Source organism: Perna viridis, chromosome 10 (assembly GCF_037379345.1).
Source record: "Perna viridis isolate PV_CMFRI_1.1 ecotype Kerala chromosome 10, ASM3737934v1, whole genome shotgun sequence".
Taxonomy (NCBI): domain Eukaryota; kingdom Metazoa; phylum Mollusca; class Bivalvia; order Mytilida; family Mytilidae; genus Perna; species Perna viridis.
The window spans coordinates 2,717,625-2,745,000 of NC_142454.1; the positions used below are offsets into that span (position 1 = coordinate 2,717,625).

At 31.5% G+C, this 27,376-nt stretch overlaps 1 protein-coding gene across 2 annotated transcripts in view; it reads left to right on the forward strand.

The window, feature by feature from the left end:
* LOC148604148 (cholecystokinin receptor-like) overlaps positions 1-27,376 on the forward strand; it is a 101,450-nt gene that overhangs the window by 33,821 nt on the left and 40,253 nt on the right. Inside the window, exon 1 of one of the 2 annotated variants that reach the window (XM_088549857.1) lies at positions 2,765-3,402. The exons of the other annotated variant lie outside the window; for it this stretch is intronic. Within the exon in view, the coding sequence (XP_088405983.1) occupies positions 3,072-3,402 (331 nt within the window). The 5' untranslated portion in view covers positions 2,765-3,071. Of the gene's footprint in view, positions 1-2,764; positions 3,403-27,376 lie in introns of those variants that run through there. 2 annotated transcript variants of the gene reach the window in all.

Below are 27,376 nucleotides of genomic sequence, written 5' to 3' on the forward strand. Positions count from 1 at the left end.
TTCAAAATATACATTAATATACAAGTGAATAGTATCTTACATTCCATTGATTAACCGGATTAGAACAATAAAGTGTAGTCATAAGAAAGCATACGAAGTATTTAACGATGACGCAAACGACAGCCTAGTGAAATATCAAATCTGTCATTAGAACATCTTGCAATCACGTTCTAAACGGAAGGGAAGACTAAGACTTTATCGTATTGTAAATAACACAATGTTTCAAAAAACAAAAAGCACGGGACACAGTCTAGCTGTTACAAGTTAAATGGAGTAGGACTCGTAAAATGATCGACCAAAAATTGACATGACTGCAAAGCTGGGAAACAATTCTATATTTATACATGTAAATGTCATTTGAAGACCCCATGCACTCTATTTCTATCGAAGAACTTTTTCATCTTCTTTATTTTTAATGAAAAACAAGTCTTGATATTTCCTTTTCGTCTGGCTTCTGTTTTTAAAATTAATTTATTTTCTGTTTCAGACCTTATTTACAGAGTAATAAGAAAATATGTGGTTCATTCAATAATTTCACGTAACGATCATTAGCAAAACGTTTAAATCAACGAATCGTTCAGAGAACACTTTCTCTATTGAATATAGGTATGTTTGTAGCAGGTATTAAAACAGACTAGTTTCTCGAGCCGGCATTATCAGAATCTATCTGACATAATTTAAGAAATATATATATATTACTGTTTATATGTGCAGTCTCTACACATTTCAGACATTAAACAAAAAGACTTGATATCAATAATGTTTGATTACATCTACATTTTTTTCCTACTAGTTCCAGGTTCACCTTCACAAGGCTAGAATAATGCTCTCCCTTTGGTCATTCAAAAAGGATATATGATAGGAATGAAGATGTTTTACACACTCCATTGCTTTCTTTTAAAAAGTTATAACATGTCTTGTATTAAAAACTCTTGGTATGACAAACAACAGTTTGAGGAATGCATCTTGTACTTTTGTCTAGAGAATGATGAAAACGAAAATTGTAAATTTTATTTAAAGAAATAAAATGTCTACAGATGTAGCGGTTGGTTATTGACATTTTATAATTAGAATTGGGATGTTTGTAAAATTCAAATATAATCTAAACATTTTATAAGTTTAATATAATCATGAGATGTGATGTATGAAGTATACTAAATCTTGAATCTTCCAATCTTTATTGTTTAGTAGAACCACTCAATCTGCGTTTAAGGAACAAACAAAAAAAAAAAAAAAAAAAGAAGAAAAAACATGCAAAGGTCAACCAATTTAGAGAAAAGACTTTTATTTTAAAGATAAAGTCAATAATTTCATGAATCATCTGATAAACAGTTGATATTGTCTTATAGTGTTCCTGAATCAAATATTTTATATGGACCTAAAAGCGTCTAGATGTCTTTTACAAATTAAACAATGAAATTTCCATTTTAATTGGGGATGTTTTTTGGATGTTTTGTGAACACAAAAGTATTAACATTAACATCGAGCGACACCCAAATTACATTATTTGTGCATTTATGGTTTATATCACAAAGTATTGTTTCACTAAAACTCAATGGATTAATAATTATGTATCTTTTGGCAATTAGTATAGATAATAATTTCATTCATTGACATACAGAATTGTGACATCTAAAGAAACAATATTTAGAAGTAAACGTTTCAAAACATTTATGGTAGTATAATATAAGGAAAAACTCTTATCATTAAAAACGAATATAAATACATTATCTTTCTGTTTCAATTGACTTAATTGTGTTTTAAAACTTAAACATGAACAATACAATTATGAATGACGTAAATACTCCTTTTATATTGTGGATTAGTATTACTTCACGAAAACAAAAAACATGGCATTTTTCTGCTCAAAAGACAACTAAAAGCTAAACAATTTCGTTTATTGTTAAAACGAATTTTAGATTAATATAAATGTAAAACATTTTAGGGGATAGGCAATTAAACAATAACAGTATTTGGGGTTAAAGGTCAAGGAAAAATGATTAGGGTTTAATTGTACTACAAAACACCAAACAAGTAATATACCTTTAGCTTTATAGAGAAATGAATTGATGAATTTAGATATCGATTTTATTTGTAAAACCTTGCTTGAGTACGTAACTCTGAAATGACTTCTCGACTATTTTATATGGATTTTAATTATTCATAAAGAAATATTAGCAATTATCATTTTTTTGTATTTCTTTTTTTTCATCAAACTCGTGAGACTTACAAACTTAATCACAGATATTGTCCTTTTGTTTCTTACCCGGTGTTGTCTTTTATATATATATATTATTATATATTTTATATTGTATATATGTTGTTTGATTTTAGCCTGTCTTTGCGTTTTGGATTATAAGCTTTATAGTTTTCTTTAATAATGGTTACTAATAATTCAATATATAACTTGAATTTGAATATATTCAGATGAGAAGAGAATATATTATGAAAGAATACAATGTCATAACAAATACAAAAGATGTTTTACACGGGTTTTCTGCATTTAGGATTTTGTCCGGGGGAAAACTGTACGTTGCGTCAGACGCAATTAAAAAAAATCCTCGAAATATTATTACTGAATGAATTTTGTTGTCGACACATTTGATAAACAAAATTTGTTTCAGTAACTTATCGTTTAGCCAAAGCTCGACCGTATTAAACCTCGTGGAAGACAACAAATACTATATAGTTATATTATATGAACCGGATGGACATCTCCTGTTAGTGAACAAACATTGTTTTACAAAGGAAACTGTATATGTTATTTTATCAATAGTTTACTATAATCTTTTTGAAATTTGGTGTTTACTGTAGAGATCAAACACAAAGATCAAACATTTCATGTCTTTTATCAAGATGTAATTTGTTTTAGGAATGATCGTATTATTAAACATGTATAAGGCGTGGTTTTCCTCTGCAACACCAGTGTGTTACAAAGGAGCTACGGTGCATGGATAAATTCATTGAACTTTTATTATCAACAATAAAAAACTTAACAATCTAAACAGGAAGTTGGACAATATACTATATTTTAATTGTTGTTGGAGGAAAGCAAAACTAAATCAACACAAATGTCTAATGATAGATTTGCAGTGTCAGAAAACTTTACCCAAAGAACCGAAACGATGAGAAACAGACATGTACTTTTTGACTCGAATGGAGAAATAAGGATATCTCTATATGCCGTGATTTTCATAATCTCTCTCATTGGGAATACAACAGTTGTTTTGACATTGTGTCGGAATATTCGAATGAGGACAGTAACCAATTCGTACTTGATTAACCTCTCAATTAGTGACCTACTTCTAGCTGTATTCTGTATGCCGTTTACTTTGATACCAATGTTATGCCGTAATTTCATGTTCGGGGCAGTACTTTGTACCCTCATAAGATACCTTCAAGGTAAGACTTTGTCTGTATAGATGGAATTCTTATAAGATACCTTCAAAGTAAGACTTTTTCTATATAGATAAGATTCGTATAAGACACCTTCAAAGTAAGACTTTGTATATATAGATAGAATTCTTATAAGACACCTTCCAGGTAAGACTTTGTCTGTACAAATATAATTCTTATAAGGTACCTTTAAAGTAAGAAATTGTCTGTATAGATAGAGTTCGTATATGATACCTTCAAAGTTATACTTTGTCTGTATAGATTGAATTAGTATAAGATACATTCGAAGTAAGATTTTGTATGTATAGATAAAATTCTTATCAGATACCTTCAAGGTAAGACTTTGTATATATAGATAGAATTCTTATAAGACACCTTCCAGGTAAGACTTTGTCTGTACAAATATAATGCTTATAAGGTACCTTCAAAGTAAGAAATTGTCTGTATAGATAGAGTTCGTATATGATACCTTCAAAGTTATACTTTGTCTGTATAGATTGAATTCAAGATACATTCGAAGTAAGACTTTGTATGTATAGATAAAATTCTTATCAGATACCTTCAAGGTAAGACTTTGTCTATATAGAAGAACCGTTATTTATTTGTTTTTGTATAGCATGCAAGTCCATTATATCATTCAATGATGATGTTTACTATTATTCTATATTGCAATGTTTACCCATTGCCAAACCAATAGCATCAATAACATCAGGATTGAATTGCTTATACTATTATGCCTCAGTCCACGACTACAGTGTACACAATTGTTTATTACACATCTGCATTCTTCTTATGTAAGAGCCATTAATTTTGGATTTTCCATAATTATATACCCCTTTTCTCTAAACTGTTTATTATTAATTTACAATTTGAAAAACAAGACCTACTATTTTTCATTCTCGTTCATTTTTCTACTAATAAGCCTTTTCACAATCAAAGAAAGCATAATACAGTATTGTTGTTCAGTGTTGTAAGCATATAATCAACATAGGAACTACATGTAGCTTAGATAGAAAAAATGTATAATGAGACAGAAATTGTTACATAAGGAATACATACCTGTATCATTCAAACGATTTATCATCACATGACTAATACACGCGCATAATAATGATAATAGTAAATATATAACGGATTTTCTCGTACGTCGAAAGAAATAACGCATAAAAGATTTATGATTGTTCAATGTTGAAATGATTGCAGAATTTATAACGGAGAATGAAATATGTATTGATGGCAAAAAATACGAAAAAATAGTGTACTTTCTCCTTTTATATAATCAGAGCATTGAAATAATCTGAACTGCTCTTTTTTGCAAATAATATTGATAACAACACCTAATTTGTTTTTTTTTCTATGCAACAAAAATACGGACAAGGTTCAAACTATTATATAATTGTAATTTAAAAAAATCCCGAAGGGTTTAGCGGCTGCCCTTAATATATTAACTGGTAATGTATACGATTTTTAAAACAAAAATATTGTCCATTCTTTGAACTTTAATTTCACAAATAGAGATATTAAACTCCTAATTCAATCCTTACGTAAAAATAAGTCATTTTTGTTTTAGTATGGTTTTGAAGACTTTTATTCTGTTACCGTAGATTTTAAATTACTTTTGTTGTCGGGGCAGTTCAAAGCTTACTTAAAGGTGTGTTTTCGCTTGTTGAAAACATTTTGGTTATCTCAGAAAGTATTTACTTTTTTGTGTTTATGTAATATGCTGGTGCATTTATTACATTTCACCATATTCATTTTTCTATTAATAATTATAGTCACGTGGATTCTTTCCACTATTCTATCATTTCCAATAACCTTTTTACGACATGGGCTTTCAGGGATGAACTAAAGAAGAAAATGCCGATATTGAAATGACAAATACGACAGCATATATATGGCAGCGGTAACTTAAAAAGGAAAGTGATGTATACACTCAGTGGTACCGTCTAACACTACATGCAAAGCCATTAATGGTTGTTGTGTTGAAAATCTAATCACATTATGCATTAACTTATTTCTGAATATAGTATTGATATTACATTTGTTAAAAAGTTAAGTTTTACTAAAAACCACTTTACTCTTAGTGAACATCAGAATCAAAACTTTATTTCATTTAATAGTATAATTGTTTTACAGCACGGCAGTAATAATCTTATAAACACAATCATTATAAGATTTAATTTATTACAATATTTTACTTTTATACAACGTAAAAAAATAATTACAGAAACATTCATAGCCTTTTAAATATTGCTCTTGCATTAAGCCCACAATCTTGATATTCGACCCCAGGTCTTTAGCCCGAAATATGATGTCAATCGAGGGCTGATAACAAGGGTGATATTTGAAAAGCCGTATATTATTTATTCAATTGCTTTACACCAGTAATGTACTATTTACCAATTTGATACAATTCTATATGTTTATTTATCATATGTATGTTGCATTTAATTAATGCTTTTAACGACATTGCTCTCTTGGCGTTATGAAAGCAAATTATTGTCATTTCGAACCAGGTATTTTTTTTCATTTTTATCACTATGACGTCTCCGATAAACAGTTTAATGTCTGACTAAGTTTTGAACAGTTGATGGGAAGTGATGTCAGTGAAGCTTACAAGAGGGCTGATAACAAACCAAGTTGTAGTTTCAGCAGAAATGTGAATTCATTGAATTCTTTGTTACTTAATTTGATCACAATATCATTTTCCAGTCATTACGAATGTCTGATTGGGCCAAAATCTATTTTCACTCGAATAAGCCCTAGGGATCCATTGACATTTTACTTCTACCACTGTAGTGATATTATGTATATTGGATATTCATAACTTGCGTCATCTTTTCGGATTGCGTACTCTTCAGTCGTATCATGCTGTTACTTGTGAATCATTTTACCTTATAACAACAAATAATTGCAAAATATCGTACAATGATATTGATCTATTTTCATCATTGAAAATTTCACGACATTTGCCAATGAAAAAAAATTAAACCACTACATTCTTTCGAAAGTCATTATTTTCATAAAGAAAGTATTTAAAGGTAGAAAAACAAAGCGTGACGTGTATGGTGAAATAACTTATATTATAACCATTATATCTTGGAGTAGAATAAATTAACTGAATATTATCAAGTAAGAAAATGTCACTGACTAATAATGAAAAATATGAATGCTGTTGCAAGGATATTGCCTGCTTCGAACATTTTTATAATGTTAACGATTTGATTATTCCCATGTTTCGCAGATTTCGACAAACATAGAAATTAAGCCAATTGTTTAATTCAAAACATATTTTCATTTTCGCTTTTGATGTCACAATTCTTTTTCCGTAAAATCTTTAAGAAAACACAATTTTACAAATAAAGGTAATGAATGTTTTGAAATTGCAAATTGAAAATGAATTTATTTTTGATATTTTAGTAATCTAAAGACAATATTACATAACATTTGAAGGAATTAATACCTTTATAGCGTCGTTTATTGTGTTTGTGTCATTTCCGAGCTATTTCCTCTAACTGCGTTGGTGATTACATTTTCGCAGTGAAAAAGCGTATGTCAATAACATTTGGAGCAATGAATGTTACGAATTGCTTTTTTAAGACAATAAAAAAGATGTTACGAACAATTACTTGACAATGAGTTAAGTGCAACAATGTTATTAGAACAAAACTATGCGAACTTTTAGAGTTGTATTTTGGCTTTTTATTGTAAGTTCAAACAGTTTTTGTCTACCCCGTACTTGACTTTTTATAAGCAACTCGGTGGGTGTTTCTAGAAAAGCAGAGGACGCTTACCCTACTGGTGCACCTGGTCCATGCTCCCAGTTTTTAGTGGAGTTCGACTTGTTCATTTACTTTTGTTACTTTGTATGTATGATTTTAGTTACTTTATGTTCTTTGTTGTGTATGTCTGGTTTCCATGTCTGGTCTTTGTCCATGGATTACATTCTTTTGATTACCGCTATAACCTTGGTTCCCTTGATTTCTCTTTAACCTGTCTTTATCAAAAGTTAGAATATGAATATATAATCAGTTGAATTTGTTTTTCAAACTCGTCCATTAAAAGGAAACGGTGTTTGCAAAATATTTTATTTCAATATCTAAAAGGGTGTCCACGCAAAAATCCGGCAGAGGGTGCCACATGACAAATTTTGTTTTAAAAAAGATTTTCATCCATTTCATATCCGTAATCCATCCTTTCTGATAGTTGAATGTTGATTTTGTTTATTAATTGGTTAAAAGGATATAGCATTGGAATTTATTGAAAAACTGAGATACTTTTCATTTTGTGTAAAATTTGGTGGAGTTCTTAAACTCTTAAAACATATTCTGAGGCATCCATTGTCGATTTAAAAAGATCTTTGTACTATTGGGCATAAAGATATTATACATATGAATTTGAAACAAAAACAAATGTGGGATAAAATATACTATGTGCCATTCCTATTTGTCTGATTTCTAAATAGACATCCTCTTCATTCTTATTATTTCATTGGAACATTTATAATAAAAAAAACTGATTTTCTTGATCGGTAAATTTGAATGCTAACAATCCATGTCGTTGCCAACAATCTGAACTAAAGACACCAAAACAAGGGATATAATCAATAAGACCAGTTTTCTTTCCCACAACACTACATGAATCAATTTCAGCTTGTCTCAAAACAGGCCAATTCATTGTAAGGTGGCCAGAAACCTATAAAAAATTGCAGTAATTTTTGGCATAGGAAATCGGATGTGTCATGAAACATCTTTTTATCACTTGTGGAAAGTATGAATTAGATTTGTTTGTAAACCTTAGTGTTCATTTCATGAACAATACTAGGTATGTTACTGTACATACTTACGCAATCCTTTATTGTATAACCACCAATATTTAGGTTGTTGATATTCAGTAATAAGATTTTTAAACCGTTATACAATATATGCTAAACAAATGATAAACATTACAAAAATCAAGCAGAAATGATAGCACGGTTTACAGTTGTTAAATAAAGGGGAAAAACCTAGGCCGCTGGTTTAAATTTACTTCTAACTATGTCATATGTTGTCTCATAACGTTCAAAATTTGTGAAATTTGTTTAAGGAAAAGGCATGGCAAAAAAACTAAGGTCATGCGGATATTTCCATATTTACAGCCATTTTTTGTCAAATGAAATTGCTTTATCTTTTAGTAAAAACATACAATAATATATTATACAGGGAATGAAATTATCCTCCTTTCAGTAAAACTGTCAGAAAGTAACCAAGGTTCTAGTGGAAATCAAAAGAAAGCAAACCAGGGACAAAGACCAAACATGAAAAACAGACATACAGAACAAAGAACATTAAGTTACTAAAATAACTAAAAAACGGGTTTACTTAAATTCACAAAGATAATCATATGTGATAGCAAAGTGGCGGTGTATCATTTAATGTCCCATTAGATGCCATACTTTGATTTGATAAAATGTTTTTTCTCCACGTTTTTCACTGACATCTTACTCAAACGCAGAAAAAGGGGATGTTAGATATACTACTGTACATTTATGTAACTAAGACACTGTGTCAAATACGTAATTATGAAAATATTACTTTTTCCGTAAAAGATGTTATTTTTTATATTTAAAGGCGGGTGTTTCTAGAAAAGCAGAGGACGCTTACCCTACCGGTGCACCTGGTCCATGCTCCCAGTTTTTAGTGGAGTCCGAGTTGCTCATTTACTTTTGTTACTTTGTATGTATGATTTTAGTTACTTTATGTTCTTTGTTGTGTGTGTCTGTTTTCCATGTCTGGTCTTTTTCCCTGGATTACATTCTTTTGATTATCGCTATAACCTTGGTTCCCTTGATTACTCTTTCATATCATTATATTCATCTTTCATTCATATTGCCACGCTACACGTTCTGGCGAGATATATGACGCCTCGAACAATTTTGTAGCTGGTTGTCCGTACGCACACGACGTTATATATATATATCATAGGCTGAAAATACATCGATAGACCTTGATGCATTTTATGGGAAATGAGATTACCGAAATATTTTTTCATTGATTTATAAATTTGAGAATTAACTGCTAACGATGATTAGGTTTTCACTTATACGAGACTAGAACGTGGCGTGGTATCATTTACTGTTCCGTTATATGGGACTAGAACGTGGGGGTATTATCTAATGCTCCGTTATATGGGATCAGAAGGTGGCAGGGCATAATTTAACTTTCCTTTTTATGGGATTAAAACGTGGTTGGGTAACATTTAATGTTCCTTTAGAAATTTTATATTAATGGTTAATTTTGTATGACCACAAAACATGTACTCCTATTTTTAATGTTACTGTTTTCTTGGTATTGATGTCGTATTTACGAAATCTTAAATTTCTTGACTTAAAATTTAATTATTGTTACTCAAACTTAATTTTAAAAAAAATATACTGAACAAATACACTAGAAATATGATCTACCACAATTTATTCACGGTGTCTATAGATGCTCTTGTCAAATTTAAAGAACATGATTACCCAAATATATCCACGCAAAGGCGCATGAAAAAATAAACATAGAAATACCACTATACCCTTGCAAGTAGAATTTAAGGAGGACGCATTCCACACATGGTGTATCAGAAAAACATGGATGCATGTATAAATTTCATTTGTATTAACTGGGAGTGTGGGTTAGTAAACACAATTCTGTATACACCATTTTGGGGGGCATTTTTTTCTGTTTTTTGAAATTTCATTGGCAATTAATAATGGGTTCAGTTCGTATTGAGAAATGTGGATTCACTTTAATCTTCTTGTACACAATTACAATACATCAGGTTATGGATGGCTAATTGGCATGTTTTTTCTAATATCATATGATAAAGCAACGACATAAGGTGAAGAAGTAACAGGGTAATTGTAATTATGTAAGAGGTATAACAATCTTTTTCCATCGATTATACATGTTTAAAAATTACATGCTAAATGTTCTATGTACTAAAACTTATCCAAAATGTATTCACTGTTTTATGACCTTTGTGCTTTTATCGTATGTATTAGTTTGTTTGTTTGTTTTTCTCTATGACCTTAACGTTATTTTACAGTAAAGTATACAATCCTTAGCTGGAAAGTGTATGCAAACATTGGCTTAAAACTGACAGCATAATGTATGCTAACGTTTGTATCAATTAAAGCAAACTTCCGCGTGTTATGACTGACTTGATTTTGAAGATGGGATAATGTCCCATTTTGTCTTAACTCAAACTAGATTTGTATAACACCACAATTTATTTAATTAAATAAGTGATATCTTTTTTCCGTCTAGACCTTCCTGCGACAAATGCTTATTTATTCCCTGGATTAAACTATGGAATTTGATTAATGCAATTATTCAGCATGACGGTGACATATGCCTATATACTTTGTTCTTGTTATGCCGTTAACTACTACATTTAAGTAAACATTCCACATTTGCATGTCTGTGGGGCATGAAAATGGTTTATGTATCTAGTTAGGCATTTCCGCACACCATTCGTATATTAGTGCATTTAGTGCATAGAGAAACTCTTGAGGTTGGATTACTACAAATATTTTAAGTCAAACATTAGTTTTCGAAAATGCTATATATGGCACTATTCTCTGTATATTTACTTCTATACAAAGGTATATCTCTTAGCAGTTTGCAACTGTGGGATTCCAAAATAATGAATGATAAAATTTAGAGTGTTTTTTTTAATAAAGATACTTTATGTCAACAGTTGCATGGAGGAAAATTATTATCACCTTAATCCTTTAGAGCTAAATATGGGTTTTCTAGTCCTTTATTTCATGATGAGTATAAATATAAATTTTCTGAATAAAAAAATATGCCATTTAGAGGCCTCGTGCAGAGGCATACTAATGTTAATGACCAAATTTCTACTATTTGATGATATATTGGTTTTTGTGCAGTCTAGGGTATTTTATATTTTATCTTATCATTCTCTTAATATTTTAGACTTAAATTTGAAATTAAGTTTTTTCCATGATTGATGAAAACTCTTTAACATAGAATTTTAATGATGTTAACATGTTATTGATTAACATAGGGTATGACTAATGTACACTGGAAACGGATGTGGATGTAAATAAAGAGGGTTACTTGTCAAGTTCGTAGCATCTATTTTTCGGCTGGTTCGCTGTAGTACTTTCTCTCTCTATTGTATGACTACTTTTACTTTTATCCGGTCCATCCTCCTGCCTTTTTTCCTGGTGCTCAATTCCTGTAAAACGATTGAACTTATGTGTATCATTACATGTAATTTAAGTAAACAGTTATTTATCGCCTTTGCAATCTTTATTTTAACAATCCTTTTCCTCTAAAGATTAATATCTTTAGTACAGCTATACCGAGGTTCTCTTTAATGTATTCTCTTTTCAGAACTTACTTTTCAATCTTAATTTAAAGCAATCACTATTTGCATGGTTTAACCGTTATTAGACACTACCTGTTATACAATAGTTAATCTAATAGCAGATCTTAGGATCCCAGTAATACATTTCGTGTTTGCTTGATGAAACTTCATTTAAGCAAAACTGTCCCATCTGTCAGCCTAGAGTGCAAAATTAAGATTAAAGTGTGAGTAATGAAAAACGCAATTTATTAGCTTGTTATATATATGACTTGTCTAGACAATTTACGATAATTTTCAATGTTACTATTTTCTTAACATGACGGGATTTTTTCTCTCAGATAAACTTGAAAAATCTGTATTAATTGTGTTTTCATTTCATTTGAAGAACATAAACTTAATTAAAGTTACTTTTTTTTCCATTTTGTCATCAGAGAGGATTCTGGTTTCAGATGTCTTTGTTTATTATCAAGTATTGAAATTTAAATGTAAAACAATTGTTTACGAGGGTTACTGTTGCAATATATTTTCTTTATGCGTCATTTCTGTTGAAGTCAACAATTTGGAATTAATTCATTTTTATTTTTTATTTGTGATGACAGCACAAATATACATTTAAAAAATCGGTGCATGTTGTAAAAAACAGATACAAGTTTAAAGGAATGTGTTGTAGACTTTTTTCAGATTTAAGTTCATTAACCTCTTTTGACCAATATTTGACATTCATACTCTTAGTTTTTTAATATCAGTATCAATGCAAGTATTTGAACATTCAATAGAAATTATTCACCAAGTAGCCCTTTTTTGTCTTTCCATGCAAATAAACAAATAAAAATCTCAAAGTGAGAGGACTGATCATGACTCACTTTGTCTTTTTCCATCTGCACCAAGAAAACTGTTCAACGTGCCTTGGTTTTCCTGTCCTCTTCCGTTTACCCTGGACTTAACTTTTTATGAGCAACTCGGTGGATGTTTTAAGAAAAAACAGAGGCTGCTTATCATACCGGTGCAACCTGTCCATGCTCCTAGTTTTTAGTGGAGTCCGAGTTGCTCATTTACTTTTGTTACTTTCTATGTATTATTTTTGTTGTTTTATGTTCTTTGTTGTTTGTGTCTGTTTTCCATATCTATTTTAATCCCTGGATTACATTTTTATAATTTCCGCTAGAATTCTGGTTTCCTTGATTATTCTTTAAAAAGCAAAACAAAAAAATTAGGAATAATTGCACAACTCATATAAATAACAAAAACAAACAGATGTTTCTATTTGAATCACCCGAATCCAATGACAGAAATAACATCATTAATCTTATTTTATTAACTTTGCATTAACGCATATTTCATTAGTAGTCCTGTCTGGTACACTTAATAAACATGGAACTGACCGAACTACTACATATTGTGTAATATAGTATTCCTTAGTTTGTATCTTCCATACTGATCAAGTTATTTTCATTTTGTTTTATCCTAGAGATTTAAAAGAGTAATCAAGGGAACCAAGGTTATAGCGGTAATCAAAAGAATGTAATCCAGGAACAAAGATCAGACATGGAAAACAGACATACACAACAAAGAGCATAAAGTAACTTATGTCATACAAAGTAATAAAAGTAAATGAGCAACTCGGACTCCACTACAAACTGGGAGCATAGACCAGGTGCACCGGTAGGGTAAGCGTCCTCTGCTTTTCTAGAAACACCCGTCGAGTTAATTTATACATCTAAGTCTTCAAAATTGCATTTTACAGTTGAGTCTGGATGAAAATGTTTTAAAACAATTCACCTGGTTCATGCTTCCAGTTTTTAGTGGAGTCGGAGTTGCTCATTTACTTTTGTTACTTTGTATGACTTTAGTTACTTCTCTCATACACTGCTTTGTAGTATTATATAGTCCTTATATGTTGATATTTGCTGTTATATTCACTGTTAAGTTATTACTGAATCAAATATAATCATTACGATTAATTAGCGGTTTATCTTTATTTTCTACGAAAATTTAAAAGGAATACATAACTCTGATTTTTATCGAAAATTTGTTTCTGTCATTTTGCTTCTGATGAGAGTTTTGAATCATTATTTCATACTGCATAGATTCTTTGCCAAATTTATAAATTCAATATAAATTCAATTAATCTTTTTGTAATGTGTATACCAAATGCCGAAAACAACATAAAAAACATATGTAAGTAGGCATATTAGATGCAACAGGTGGTCATTCCTAATGCTTCTTCATCTGTGTTCGTCAGTGAATATTATTTAAATAAGTAAACCATAATATAACGATTCATTGCATTCCGATAATTACCAGCATGAAATGAAGATTGTGTTTTCTATTCTCAATGCGAAATTGACATAAAAGAAGCTGTATCATTAGGAACTCCATTGTAACCGGTTCTTAATACTAGTTCACATTTACTTCCGTTAGGATATGTAAACAGGGGATTACACTTTTAACAATAACCCGAACACTCATGTTGGTGTTTTTTTTAACAAGGCATTACAGTTGAACAATAACCCAAACACTCGTGTTGGTGTTTTTTAACAGGGGAATTACGATTAAACAATAACCCAGCTCATGTTGGTGTTCTATGAACAGGAGAATTAAGGTTAAACAATAACCCGAACGCTCATGCTAGTGTTTTATGAACAGGGGATTACAGATACACAATAACCCGAACGCTCATGTTGGTGTTTGATGAACAGGGGATTACAGTCAAACAATAACCCGAAAACTCATGTTGGTGTTTTATGAATAGGGGATTGCAGTCAAACAATAACCCGAAAACTCATGTTGGTGTTTTATGAATAGGGGATACTCATGTTGGTGTTGATGTTTTGAATTAATTTAATTTTTGTTGTTATTGCATCTCTGATTACTTCTGATAAATTTGATTTTCTTTTTCTTAAATAGAAATATAACTATAGTATTTATGTAGTACAAATGAAAATGATGTCACTTTATTGAGTAAAAAATACGTCCATTAACATAGTATCAATTTACCAAAACAAACACATAAAGTTGAGAGTTATTTTGATATTGATGTCCACTTTAAGTTGTATATAACTGTGTTTAGTTTTACGTGTATATTTTCTATTTTGACTACTGATTTTACCAATTTGGCCTGTTTGCCCTTAAAATCCAAAGAAACTGGAACGAATTATGAATGAAAAACACCAGACGGAGACGATGCAAAGAAAAAAAACACGACCAGAAATAACAGATGATATATGGGTACCGATATTCACAAAATGCTTGCACAATGTAGTAAGTGAATGTACGGAAGATGGAAACTAAATTGGCAAAATGGTACATCGATATTTTTTTTTCTACAGATTAGGCCGATTTTCGTCTTTCATGAATAGTTTTACTTCATTTATTTTTGCCTTTTTTCAGTTTGCTTTAGGTTATTGGTTTTCCCCATCACTGAAGACGTTGTGGTGACCTGCAGAAATTCAATTTCTTGTTGCTTGGCTTGACTGTTCCATTCGAATCATACAACTTCCCCTTTTTATACTAATCGATGAAGTTCTAAAGACGAAATATTATTTACGAAACAATTGTTGACCATTGTCTAGTGAAGTATTCGAAATGTATAGATACTTTTTTTCCCACTTGTATGACTATATGAAAATTTCATTTGTAATTTGATACTAGAGGGATGTCTTTCATTGAAAGCAGGATTAGTAGCAGTCTGTGCTACTTTCTGTCGGTGCGTCCTCTGTCACGCATATGGGGTACCTATTTTGTGTGAACTATTACTAACAAAATAAAATTTAAACAATAGTTCCGTTATTAAATAATTGCAAGTCGCTACATTTGAATTTGGTGATTTCGATGCCGTAATAATTTCATAACATTGTCTATCAATTATAACACAACATACAGTTCTATAGTGATTAATAAAACAACAATACAACTGATTGATATCATTATACAGCATATTATTCTTTGTGTTTGTTACCAATTCACAGTCATCTTAATGAATAACGAGGTAAGATGTCGTAGCCAGAGAATAGAATTATGTAATATCTTAATCACTTTTCTGAGAATTATTTAATTTATGTCCTTTTACTGTTTAAATACAAACTTCCTGGGTATTCTAATATTTAAAATTTCTAAAAGTTTATAGTCATCATCATCATCAATTCTTTATTGCCTATAGAAAGAGATTACAAACACACACACACAAACATACACATATTACTCAGTGTAAGAACAAAACAAAAAATGAATCATGTAAGAATAATCAAGAGTCATAAGTAATACTTATAGAAAAAAATGAAACTAAATTACTAAATGATAAAAATACTGGTGAAAAAAATGAATAATAATAATTATAATAATAATAAAAGATATCAATAAATAGGCATTATATATGGACTATTTTAAAGCAGTACTTAACATTAAGAATAGAATCAAATATATAGCACATCAATGCAAGAATGCATCATTACGTCCGAAAATTATAGGTGGCATAATCTTGTAGTGTCAATGGTCGGAGCTGTGGCGATTATCTTAACCATCTAGAATGAAGTTCGAGACGAGGGAAGGCTATTTCCGTATATCAGCAATAGTTACATCAGTGTGTAATTACCAAAACCGTGAAAAGACAGACAGACAGTACGTGATATAACAATGATAAAATGGAGTGTCCACAAATTATTTTGCTTTAATAGGAGTAGTTCCATAACGTTTATGAAAAGACTATGTGTCGCCCAAATTTATCACCAAAATTCTCCTTTGACATCGGTAAATTATAATAAATGTATCTTTGACGTCAGAAATAAAAACCGTCATATTTCTATGATATTGGCATATATTGGACATATGTTTATTAAGAAATAATAGGAAATTCCAGTATATCATTGTTTTACTATAGGCTAAAATATTGCGATGTAAGATAAGACAATAGTTGTTTGCAATATAAGGCCACAGTGTTCACAGATGGACAGGTACAACGTTTCATTCATTGACCGTTTGTTTGTTTTCATACGTAATGGTGAACGTGGCGAGTGCTAATGTGTACGTGTGTAAATTATTTTTTACGGAATGTAATATACCTTTTCTTAAACATAACGTTTAATAGTTTTATTTAATATGAATTCGATGTTCATTCACGCTACTGAAAGAGTAATCAAGGGAACCAAGGTTATAGCGGTAATCAAAAGAATGTAATCCAGGGACAAAGACCAGACATGGAAAACAGACATTCACAACAAAGAACATAAAGTAACTAAAATCATACATACAAAGTAACAAAAGTAAATGAGCAACTCGGACTCCATTAAAAACTGGGAGCATGGACCAAGTGCACCGGTAAGGTAAGCGTCCTCTGCTTTTCTAGAAATACCCGCCGAGTTGCTCATAAAAAGTCTAGTCCGGGGTAGACAAACGAGGAAAGGAAAACTATGACCCGTTGAATACATCAGTTTTCATGGTGCTGATGGATACACCATAACGATCCACGAGTTCATGATGACGACCATAAAACTTCTGTAGTGATGACTTCAATCTTGTAGCAACGTAACCCTGTTCCAGAAGCCTATTTGTTAGAGTTCTAGCGCGATACAAAAAGTCTGCGTAGTTTCGGCAAGCTCTGGCATAACGTATGAGTTGTGATATGAACACTCCATACGCAGGAGCCGAAGGAATGTTGCCACAGATGAAAGGAAAGTTAACAATTCTGAATGAAAAGTCATCACGTTTGTCGTAAAGTTTGGTCAATAGTTTTCCTTTACCATCGATTTCTAAGTGTAGGTCAAGATATGAGGCTGACTGCACAGTGTCTGTAGTATCCTTTATCTTAAGTACTTTTGGGTAGATGCGATGTATCAAATCCCCGAAATTAGGATTGTTTAAAGATAATACGTCATCTATATAGCGGAAACTGAGATTGAAGGATCTAGCCAAACGATATGCCTTCTTTCTGATCAGATCAGCTATAAAGTCAGCCTCATAAGAGTGAAGGAATAGGTCAGCAAGTAAAGGAGCACAATTTGTTCCCATTGGAATGCCGACCGTTTGTTGAAAAACACGTCCACCACACTGGACAAATATGTTGTCGATTAAAAATTCCAGCATTTTGTAAACATCTCCCTCTGAAGATTTGGAAGATGATTGGAATTATTTCTTACAAAGTATGAGGAATCTCTACCAAGAACTATATATTTGTATCGAAATGAATGAAAACGGTTAATGCACATCGTAATGTTACTTGAGTTTGTTTAAATGATTTAAGGTGGTCAGTAATTAACACACACATTAGCCACGTCCAATAAGTCGCGTGCTGTTCATAAAGCAATCGAAAATCAACCACAGTTGTGGTCGAAAAGCCTTTTAAGGAGGTCGTATTAGAATCGTCATTTTACAATCGCTGTGGGTTTAATACTTTTAAAACACGTCACATCAGAATACCTTTAAATCTTATACAAAAAGAGATTTTTCTGTTTCAGTAAAATCAATTTAATTGCATAACATTTTTTTGTAAAGGAAAAAGCAAAGCTATCCTGAATCATTTATAGAAACAGATTTAAGCATTGCAAACCTATTGATAAATTGATCAATGTATAAGAAAAATCATTCGACGGGTTTAAAGTAAACCTGATCTTGTAGACGGTGGTTCAGGGGAAAATATATTTCACATAATATTCACATGATACTTGCATAAATTGTTGTCAGATAGTCAGCAATTTGAATTTGCGATATAGATGACACTTAATCGTTAATAGAGTCCTCATGCGAGTTTCCTAGGAAATTTTCATACGAAATTCATATTATGTGAATTTCAAGGGAAAATTATTTAATTAGATTTAAAGTAGGCATGAGTTTGACGGGAAAAATATGTGCCTATGTAGATAAAAACAGAGAGCTGCAGTCTTCCATTGTAACTGGTCCAGCGTTCCTCTTTTGGTGGCGTACGAGCTTTCGATGTTTTAAATTATTTTTTACAGTATGATTGTATGAGTTTTTCCGTAATGACTGTGAACCTACAGTATCAATGAATGATTGATTATTTGTATAATTGAAAAAAAAAAGTTTGGATCACTTTAATCAACATTAATAAATGAAAATTACAAAGAATAGAACAACTGTGAATTCACAAAATGTGTTTGAAAATTGTCCATTTCAAAATGATTTCTCTTTTTTGTGACTCACACAAAATCCAGGTTTTTTTTTCTGTTTTTGAGTCCCGAACAAACCATGTATATGTAAGTCTAACATTTGTACCTGAAGCATGTAATTCATGCAGAATTTTGTTCTTGAGCCGACTATTTGTCAACAAATGAATCAATCAGGGGCAAAACTTCAAGAATAACATTTCTGTCATTCCAAACCAAAGCGCTGTCTAAATCCAACAGTTGTTACTGATTACTGAGTTGTTTGTATCTGTCAATGACGATGACCAATACATTCATCATATCCTCGCCATTCTTTGCAAATTTGTTCGATTTTCTTTTTGGACAATGCTATGGCAGTCCTATGTTTTCCATGCTCTAACACTGTTCATAATCTATATGATGCTATAAGTTGAAGGTGAAGTGTGCATTTACGACAGACAACATTAATATGAATAAAATTCATGTCAATCCGTATTTGATACAAATGCAGTAGTACAACCCAAACGTTATTGGTAATGACTGTAATCTAGTAATGCACAGCTATGAATGCATTTTGCATGGCTTTAGACAATTCGAGTTGTGGATTTTTTTTCGGTTATTATGAATATGCCTCTCTATCTGTATTGTAATATGTTGATTGATTATTTCAGTTATTGTTAGTTTTATCCTGCTCAATGAGTTGTAGTGTCGCTTTTATCGTAGAACTTTCAATTAAATTTGTAAGGAGAATGGATATGGTGAATAAGTCTAGAGACAACAACAAATGTCAGCTCAAGATCACCAATGGATCCTCAATGAATGACAAGCTAACCCTCACATCACCTGACAGACACAGGTACAGTGGAATAGATGCCTAGTATGTTACAAAGCAATTATATAAACATCATAAATGGAAAAAATCAAATACTTTTCTATTCAAAACACTATTATTTTAATGCAGCAGCTAGACCATTTGTAATTAACAATTCCTTTTTCAAGTTACATTTATGGCTAAACCCTTTCAGAAACAACGATATTATGATTAAGATTTTTTATATTCTCACTTACAAAAGATATCATTTTTAAACGTCTATACAAATGCTATGTATAGATTAGTATTACTGAATTTAAAAGAAAATCAATTGCGGAGGAAGTTTATATTGTTAATAAAAACGACAAGCCTTTGACCTCATGGCGTATTTATAAAACGATTTGACGCAGTATTTTAACAAACTTTTGCACTTAAAGAAATTCCAAGTGTATATGTAATTTGAAGGCGTAGTAACAATATGTGACAAAGAACTAAATAAGGTTTTCATTGTCATTTAACTTGTCAATATAAATAGTAATCAAGGGAACCAAGCTTTTAGCGGAAATCAAAAGATTGTAATCCAGGGGAAAAGACCAGATAGGAATAAAGACACAACAACAAAAAAACATAAAATAACCAAATGATACATACAACGTAACAAAAGTAAATGAGCAACTTGGACTCCATAAAAAATGGGAGCATTGACCAGGTGCACCAGTAGGGTAAGCGTCCTCTGCTTGTGCAAAAACACCCAAGTGTTGCTCATAAAAATATTCTAGGGTAGGCGAAAGAGAAATGGACAATTATAGCACTTTGAACAAATCAGTTTGTCATGGTGCAAATATATATACCGTAACGATCCAAAAGTTCCAGGAGCCTGGTTGTAAGAAGTCTATCGTGATATAAAAAAGTCTACGTAGTTACGGCAAGCTCTGACATAATGAATAAGATGTGACATAGAAACTCCATTCGCAGCTGCTAAAGGGATGTTGCTACAGATGAAAGAAAAGCCGACAATACGGAATGAAAAGTCATCTCGTTTGTTGTAGTGTTTCGTCAACAGTTTTCCTTTACCATCGATCTCTTAGTGTAGATAAAGTTACGATATGCTTCACAGTGTCTGTCGTATTCTTTTAGCTCAAGGTCTTTAAAAATAGGAGATGTGGTATGACTGCCAATGAAATAGTAATCCATCAAATGCCAAGCCACGAACAAGTAAATTTCTACAGGTCACCACACAGTCGTCAATGATTGGCAAAACCCGTGCCTTAACGCAAGTTTTAAAGGCCCCAAAATTAATGATAGAAACTATTTATAAAAGAAGAAAATCTGCAACCTGCCGATACAATTTTATTTTAAAAAATTAGTTTTTGATTTGACATTTTCATTCAATAGCACAAATTATGAATCTGAATAGAAGTCAGTTGTCTAATAAAATTTTAACTGGAATGAAATAAATGAACTTACTAATAATGATAAACTGTAGCGACTTCTATGAGATAGATTGAGCTATTTCATTTGAATTTAAGTTTTCATATCAATCTGTTGATGTAAGACACACATGTTCGTCCCTTTCTGATGCCCCATTTACAATGAACGTAGTGCTACTATGTACCACTAACAATACTGCTAATGAAGATGCTTTATAAGATTACTATTGCTATTATAACATGTTTGAAGGGCCATGCTTTCAGGGATTTAACCTTAATTGTCTAAATGCATGACAAATTATTACATTAGCCCACATACGCAAATGTCAGCAAGTCATACAATAGAAACTATTTGAAATGTTCGTACGAAAGGAAATAAGTGTGTGATTGCAGATAATTTTGTATTTCTGGCAAAATAGATATTACACCACCCGAGCAGCTGGTACCGCAATTGCCCTGACTTGGTACAGACATTTCAAACGAAATGGTGGTTTAAATCTAGGTTTTACAGCGCGATAAACCTCCCTCTTACATTGCGGCATGAACACCCTGGTGGTGTTTAAATAGTATTTGCATGCTTTTGTGTCATAACTGATAAATCTGCAGTCACATTTAGCACAAAGAACAATTTACAACAGTCATTACTCATTATTTAAGAAGAAACTGAGTATTCATCATCCAAGGACTGATATCGAAATAATGATTCACTAAGATGCCTTTTAAGACGCATTTAGTCATACCCCTGCATCTGTTACGCAAATATTTATGGCGTTCAAAGAACTCAGAGTAGATATACATGAGATGAAGGTATCTTGCTGCAGAGTTAAGGTTAAAATTAGTCGTCTCTTTTATTATAAATCTTAGTGCTGTCAAAATCGAGATGTAAGTCTAAAGAAAGATGAAGATCCATCTGTTTCTGTAAAAAAAAAAGGATTGTACATCTTTTATTTTTTCATTCTTTGCGAGATTCAAAAGAAATTCAACCTATTATGAATATTAAACAAATCGGTTAGGACAGGTGCACAGTTAGTGCCCATTGGAATGCTAAAAAATGTTGAAAAAAAGTTCCTCCGATTGTGACAAATATGTTATCAATGAGGAAATCAAGCATAACCTGCTTTTCTGACTGTTACATTTACAAATGTAACAAATAAAAAATATCAATGATTTTTTTTCCAAATTTCGACATGCTGTACATGTGTTAAAAAAATATCCTCTAATTAGCAACATTACAGTCAAGTACATATAAAAAATATGTTTATCAGATGCACTTAAAACCATATATAGCTTACGAATAAAAGCGAAGTTTATAGAATTTTTTGGAAAGTGAAAGACTATACCCCTCATTTTGCACTCTCCTCTATGATTCTTCTATCTATTGATCAAATCAATTGTCTTTATTACAATTAGGTTTTTTTTTCAGACTTAACGATTTGATAGTATTTCAGGAGCAAAAATTAAACGATGTCCTATATATATGTGTAAAAGCTCTTAAACATGAATGGCCCAAAATCTGTCTTTCGGTAGTGGCGTATTTAGAAAATGACGTGTGTTGTTAAGAAGTAGTTGTTCGTATTGTTTGGACCTTTAACACTGACGCCCAGCTTGTGTTGATGGGTGCCCTACATATTCCTGGCGGTCATCAGTAAGTATATAACACAGCCCATCACTATCAATGAAGTCATATGTACAATAGATCCATCCACTTTATAGTAAGCCTGAAATGAAATTACTCAAAACTATACGATAAAAACAATCCAAACGGTGTTTGAACAGTTAAAATTTTGCGTAGACAAATTTAAATAAAAAAAAAACTATACTTACTGAATTATCTCTGCCTGTTATTATCAGGGTAATGCGGTATTGTAGTTCATTATATTGTCGTGTCGTATTTTGTTGTTACAGATTGACCTGAGACTCCCTGATGGCTTTTGCATTTCAGACAAAATGATATAATAGTTCATTACTATAACAAGTTTGCGTTAATCTGTAAATGTAGATCCATTGATTCTTTATACGTATTAAATATACTAGCAGCGGTTTGAATTTGAAGGAATCTATACTCATTCAATTCAGTTCAGATGATGTACATTGTATGATTTAGTATAATCTTACTTTGGCTTAAGTTCTATGACAGAATGATGAATGCTTCATCCTGCAGAAAATATCTCTTCTATGCAAATAAAAGGAGTCAAATAACGGAAAATGTTATTCCTCAACTGCATAATATCGCCTTCTGGTTACCCCTTTCAGTTATGAGCAGCGTGAAAAACAGGAAACAGGTAACTAGTTTAAAGTTGCCCTCGCCAACCGCCGCACTCGAAAAATTGATAAAAATGGTTTAAAATGTTCAAATTGTCGATAAAATTATTTATTGTACAATAAAACGTTTCTGGTAAGACATCTAAGTTACAACAGAAAAATTCTTAGGTTGCGTTTAGATGCTTCTTTTGAAATTGTGCAGCCTCTAAATCAAACTTCCCATATTTATTAATTGTCTATATAAATAGTATCATAACATTTTTTTTACTGAATTTTTCATAGCAACATGTTGAATGATATAATGATCAGGGAATATTTTATTTCTATTTTAATGTACGTTACTTTATAAAATGGAATGAATGCTAATAATTGATTCGCGCATTCGTTTGCATGTAATCATGTACACGCGGAATAATCTTATTTTCATTGTAATTATTATTATGCTATTCACAGCCTTAGTTGGTCTTTTTTTATATTGAAATTACTTTTTTCCCAATTACATTCTATATACATGTGACATCTCTACGTTGTTCAATTTTACAAATAAATATGTGTTCATGTATACTTCTCATTTCAAGTGAGATAACACTGTTAAGAAATTTTCAAGTAGTAGTAGTTTAATGTTTTACGGTCAATAAATTTATTTTTAGCAGAAATATGAAAATTAAATTTATATGTTAATCACATTACCTTTGATAATATTATATCGTTAGTGCATGGATCATGCCTGTACCATGCCTGGACGCGAACTTACGCTCTTCCAATTTTTTGGCATATTTTCTCCATTTGTCCCAGCATAATGCGACCATATTTTCTCCAGTTATACAAGCATGATGTGACCATATTTTCTCCCGTTATACAAGCATGATGTGACCATATTTTCTTTCAAGAATACCTGAAGGAAAAGTTCATATAGAACAGTACATGCTTAAGTCTTTTGTTTGATGTCTTGTTTTCCTTATTTTCAGTTTCTGTATACATTCTATTTATTTTTTTTTTTTGCCATTGTAATGTTTTGTTTATCAAAAACAAAAACGAAAAAGGTATTTTGTTGTATAAATAAAGATATATTAGATTCCAAAGTTCTATTATATTCCAAGCTTACACTTGTTTACACTTTTACACATCAATTGGTTTTGATATTTTTGGTCTGTAATGTGACATGTGGACCACTATGTAATTGAAAATATTGTTTTATTCTAAAATTAATGACATAGTAATTTGTTTACTTACATGAGTCCTTCAATATTATACATGAAAGAACATTTACACTATAATTTGAGGATTGGTTGGTCAAGTCAAAGGAGTTCAGAATGAATGAATAAATCATCATTTATCAATTGAATAGAAGCTAGCAACTGCAGTGGTGTATTTATTGGAAACGTTCATTGGGTGTTTTCACTCCCACTGTTTGACAAGGAATATACAGAAATCATCCTGCCAGGATGTATTTCTATTTTGTAAGTTCAACTCCTTTTAAAGTACTCAACAATATTGATTGAACTTAAAACGTAGTTTTGAAATCGTATGTAAATATGCATCAATAAAGACAAGATATTGTCTTACACCAACAAAGTTTTAAAAATCGGATCTAAGGGTTTTACTGTTCTTGCAAAAACTCTCAATTCAGATATGGTCCTTCCAGTCACGTCATTACGGAAGATTTAAGCATCATCGAAAACAAATCTCTGCGTAAGGTCCTTTCTAAATGTCCCAAGTACCGTGAACCACGGTAAAAGTTTAAGTAGATCAATGAGTACCAATCAGTTTTCAAAGACATCGATGTAGCAAAATCATAGTCTACTATACATGGCAAATATGTAGTCTTATCAGCAGACAAGCCCAAAGCAACATTGTTTTTGTCTGCAAAACGTATTACATCCAATGATTATTATCAGAGATAAAAGTAGAAAATAACAGCAGTGATAAGACTTATACTGCCACTACACTCTCAAAAGAAAAGATAGTGGATAACAATAAATCTGTGCTATCCTCTTTTGGTCTCTCTACCATAGACGATGATTGTGATTTACCGTCTATGTCCTGGATTCTTAAACTATACAAGAATCCATAAAAACAACGTTTCATAGCTGGATCTGCAAAATGTACCACCAAAACTCTTTCAAAACTCCAATACTAACAGCTGTCACTAAGGGTCTCCAGTGGTACCACAACACTTGTTATCCTCGAAATGATATTAATTCAATATGGATCCTATAAAAATTCGAAAGATCTTTTGGAGACCCTCAATTCAAGATAATTATCGGAATATAGTCGTATTAAAACCTTTGATTTTTCTACTCTGTATACCTCTTGTTCCCAAACTTAGTTAAAATCCCGACTCAAAAACACTATACATCGTTGTTTCTCCAAAAAAGATGGTACACCTAAACACAAATAAACAGTTCGTGGTGGAGATTCGTCATAATTTGTAAAAAAACAAATAATTCCAAATCATCTTCCAAACATACAGAAGATGTTTTCAAAATGCTTAAATGTCTTATTGACAACATATTTGTCCAGTGTGGTGGACGTGTTTTTCAACAAACGGTCGGAATTCCAATGGAAACAAATTGTGCTCCTTTGCTTGCTGACCTATTCCTTCACTCTTATACGGCTGCCTTTATAGCTGATCTGCTTTGAAAGTAAGAATATCGTTTGGTTAGATCCTTTAATGTCTGTTTCCGCTATATAGATGACGTATTATCTTTAAACAATCCTAATTTCGGGGATATGATGCATCGCATCTACCTCAATCAACTTGAGATAAATATACTACAGACACTATGAAGTCAGCCTCATAATTTGACCTACACTTAGAGATCGATGGTGGAGGGAAAAATATTGACCAAACTTTACGATAAACGTGATGACTTTTCATTAAGTATTGTTTATTTTCCTTTCATCTGTGGCTACATCCCTTCAGCACCTGAGTATGGATTTTCATATCATAACTCATGCAGAGCTTGACGTAACTACGTAGACTTTTTGTGTCGTGCTATATATTTTAAAATCAGGCTTCTGGAACCGTTTATGTTGCTTCAAGTTTGATGTCATCACTACATAAGTTTTATTGTCATCATAAAGTCGTAGATCGTTACGGTGTATCCATCTACACCATAAACACTGATTTGTTTAACGTGTCATTCTTTTTCTTCCCTCTTGCTTCTACCCAGGACTTTTTATGAGCTCAGTGGGTGTTTCTAGAAACGCCGAGGACGGTTACCCTACCAGGTGCAACTGGTCCATGATCCCAGTTTTTAGTGGAGTCCAAATTTCTCGTTTACTTTTTATACCTTGTATGTATTATTTTAATTTTTTATGTTCTTTGTTGTGCTTGTCGGTTTTCCATGTCTGGTCTTCGTCCCTGGAATACATTCTTTTGATTTCCGCTAGAATCCTGGTTCCCTTTTAACCTCATAAGTAAAACTCCGTCTTCATTGCTAAATGGACTGCAAAGGGAGACGCATTCCAATTTAAGGATTTAAATGCTATGATTCATGTTAAGATAAACTTCTATCATTCTTATATCATTTGTTGAATTTTAGTGGAAGAAATGCTATGGTATTTAGATATATACAGTATAAAGGAACACTATCAAAGTCAGTTCACTTCATGAAGAGAATATCTAACTTAAAGTAAGTCCAAATGAAGCGGTGTGTTCTATTCAGAGTTTTGCCATTTTCAGTTTCTGTTTATATGCTTACTATGACTTGTTTTGTTATGCATTGTTTTCTTTGGGGCTTGCTTTTGGGGGTGTTTTTGTTTTGTTTTTAAGTAATGTACTCCTGATTCCCCAGAACATGGTTTTATTTGCCTTTGTTAAATAATTTGAAAAAAAAAGAAATTTTCTCGTTTAACGTGTGTTTAAAGTTATTTGTTTAATGTATTAATTGACGAAATTGGGAATTGCCAATACAACTAATTGAACCATACACAAATCTAGCACTTGCAAATCAATATGTGTATTACTCAACTGCTACAGAACACATTACCTTTTCTCAAGATATATAAACCTTTTTTTC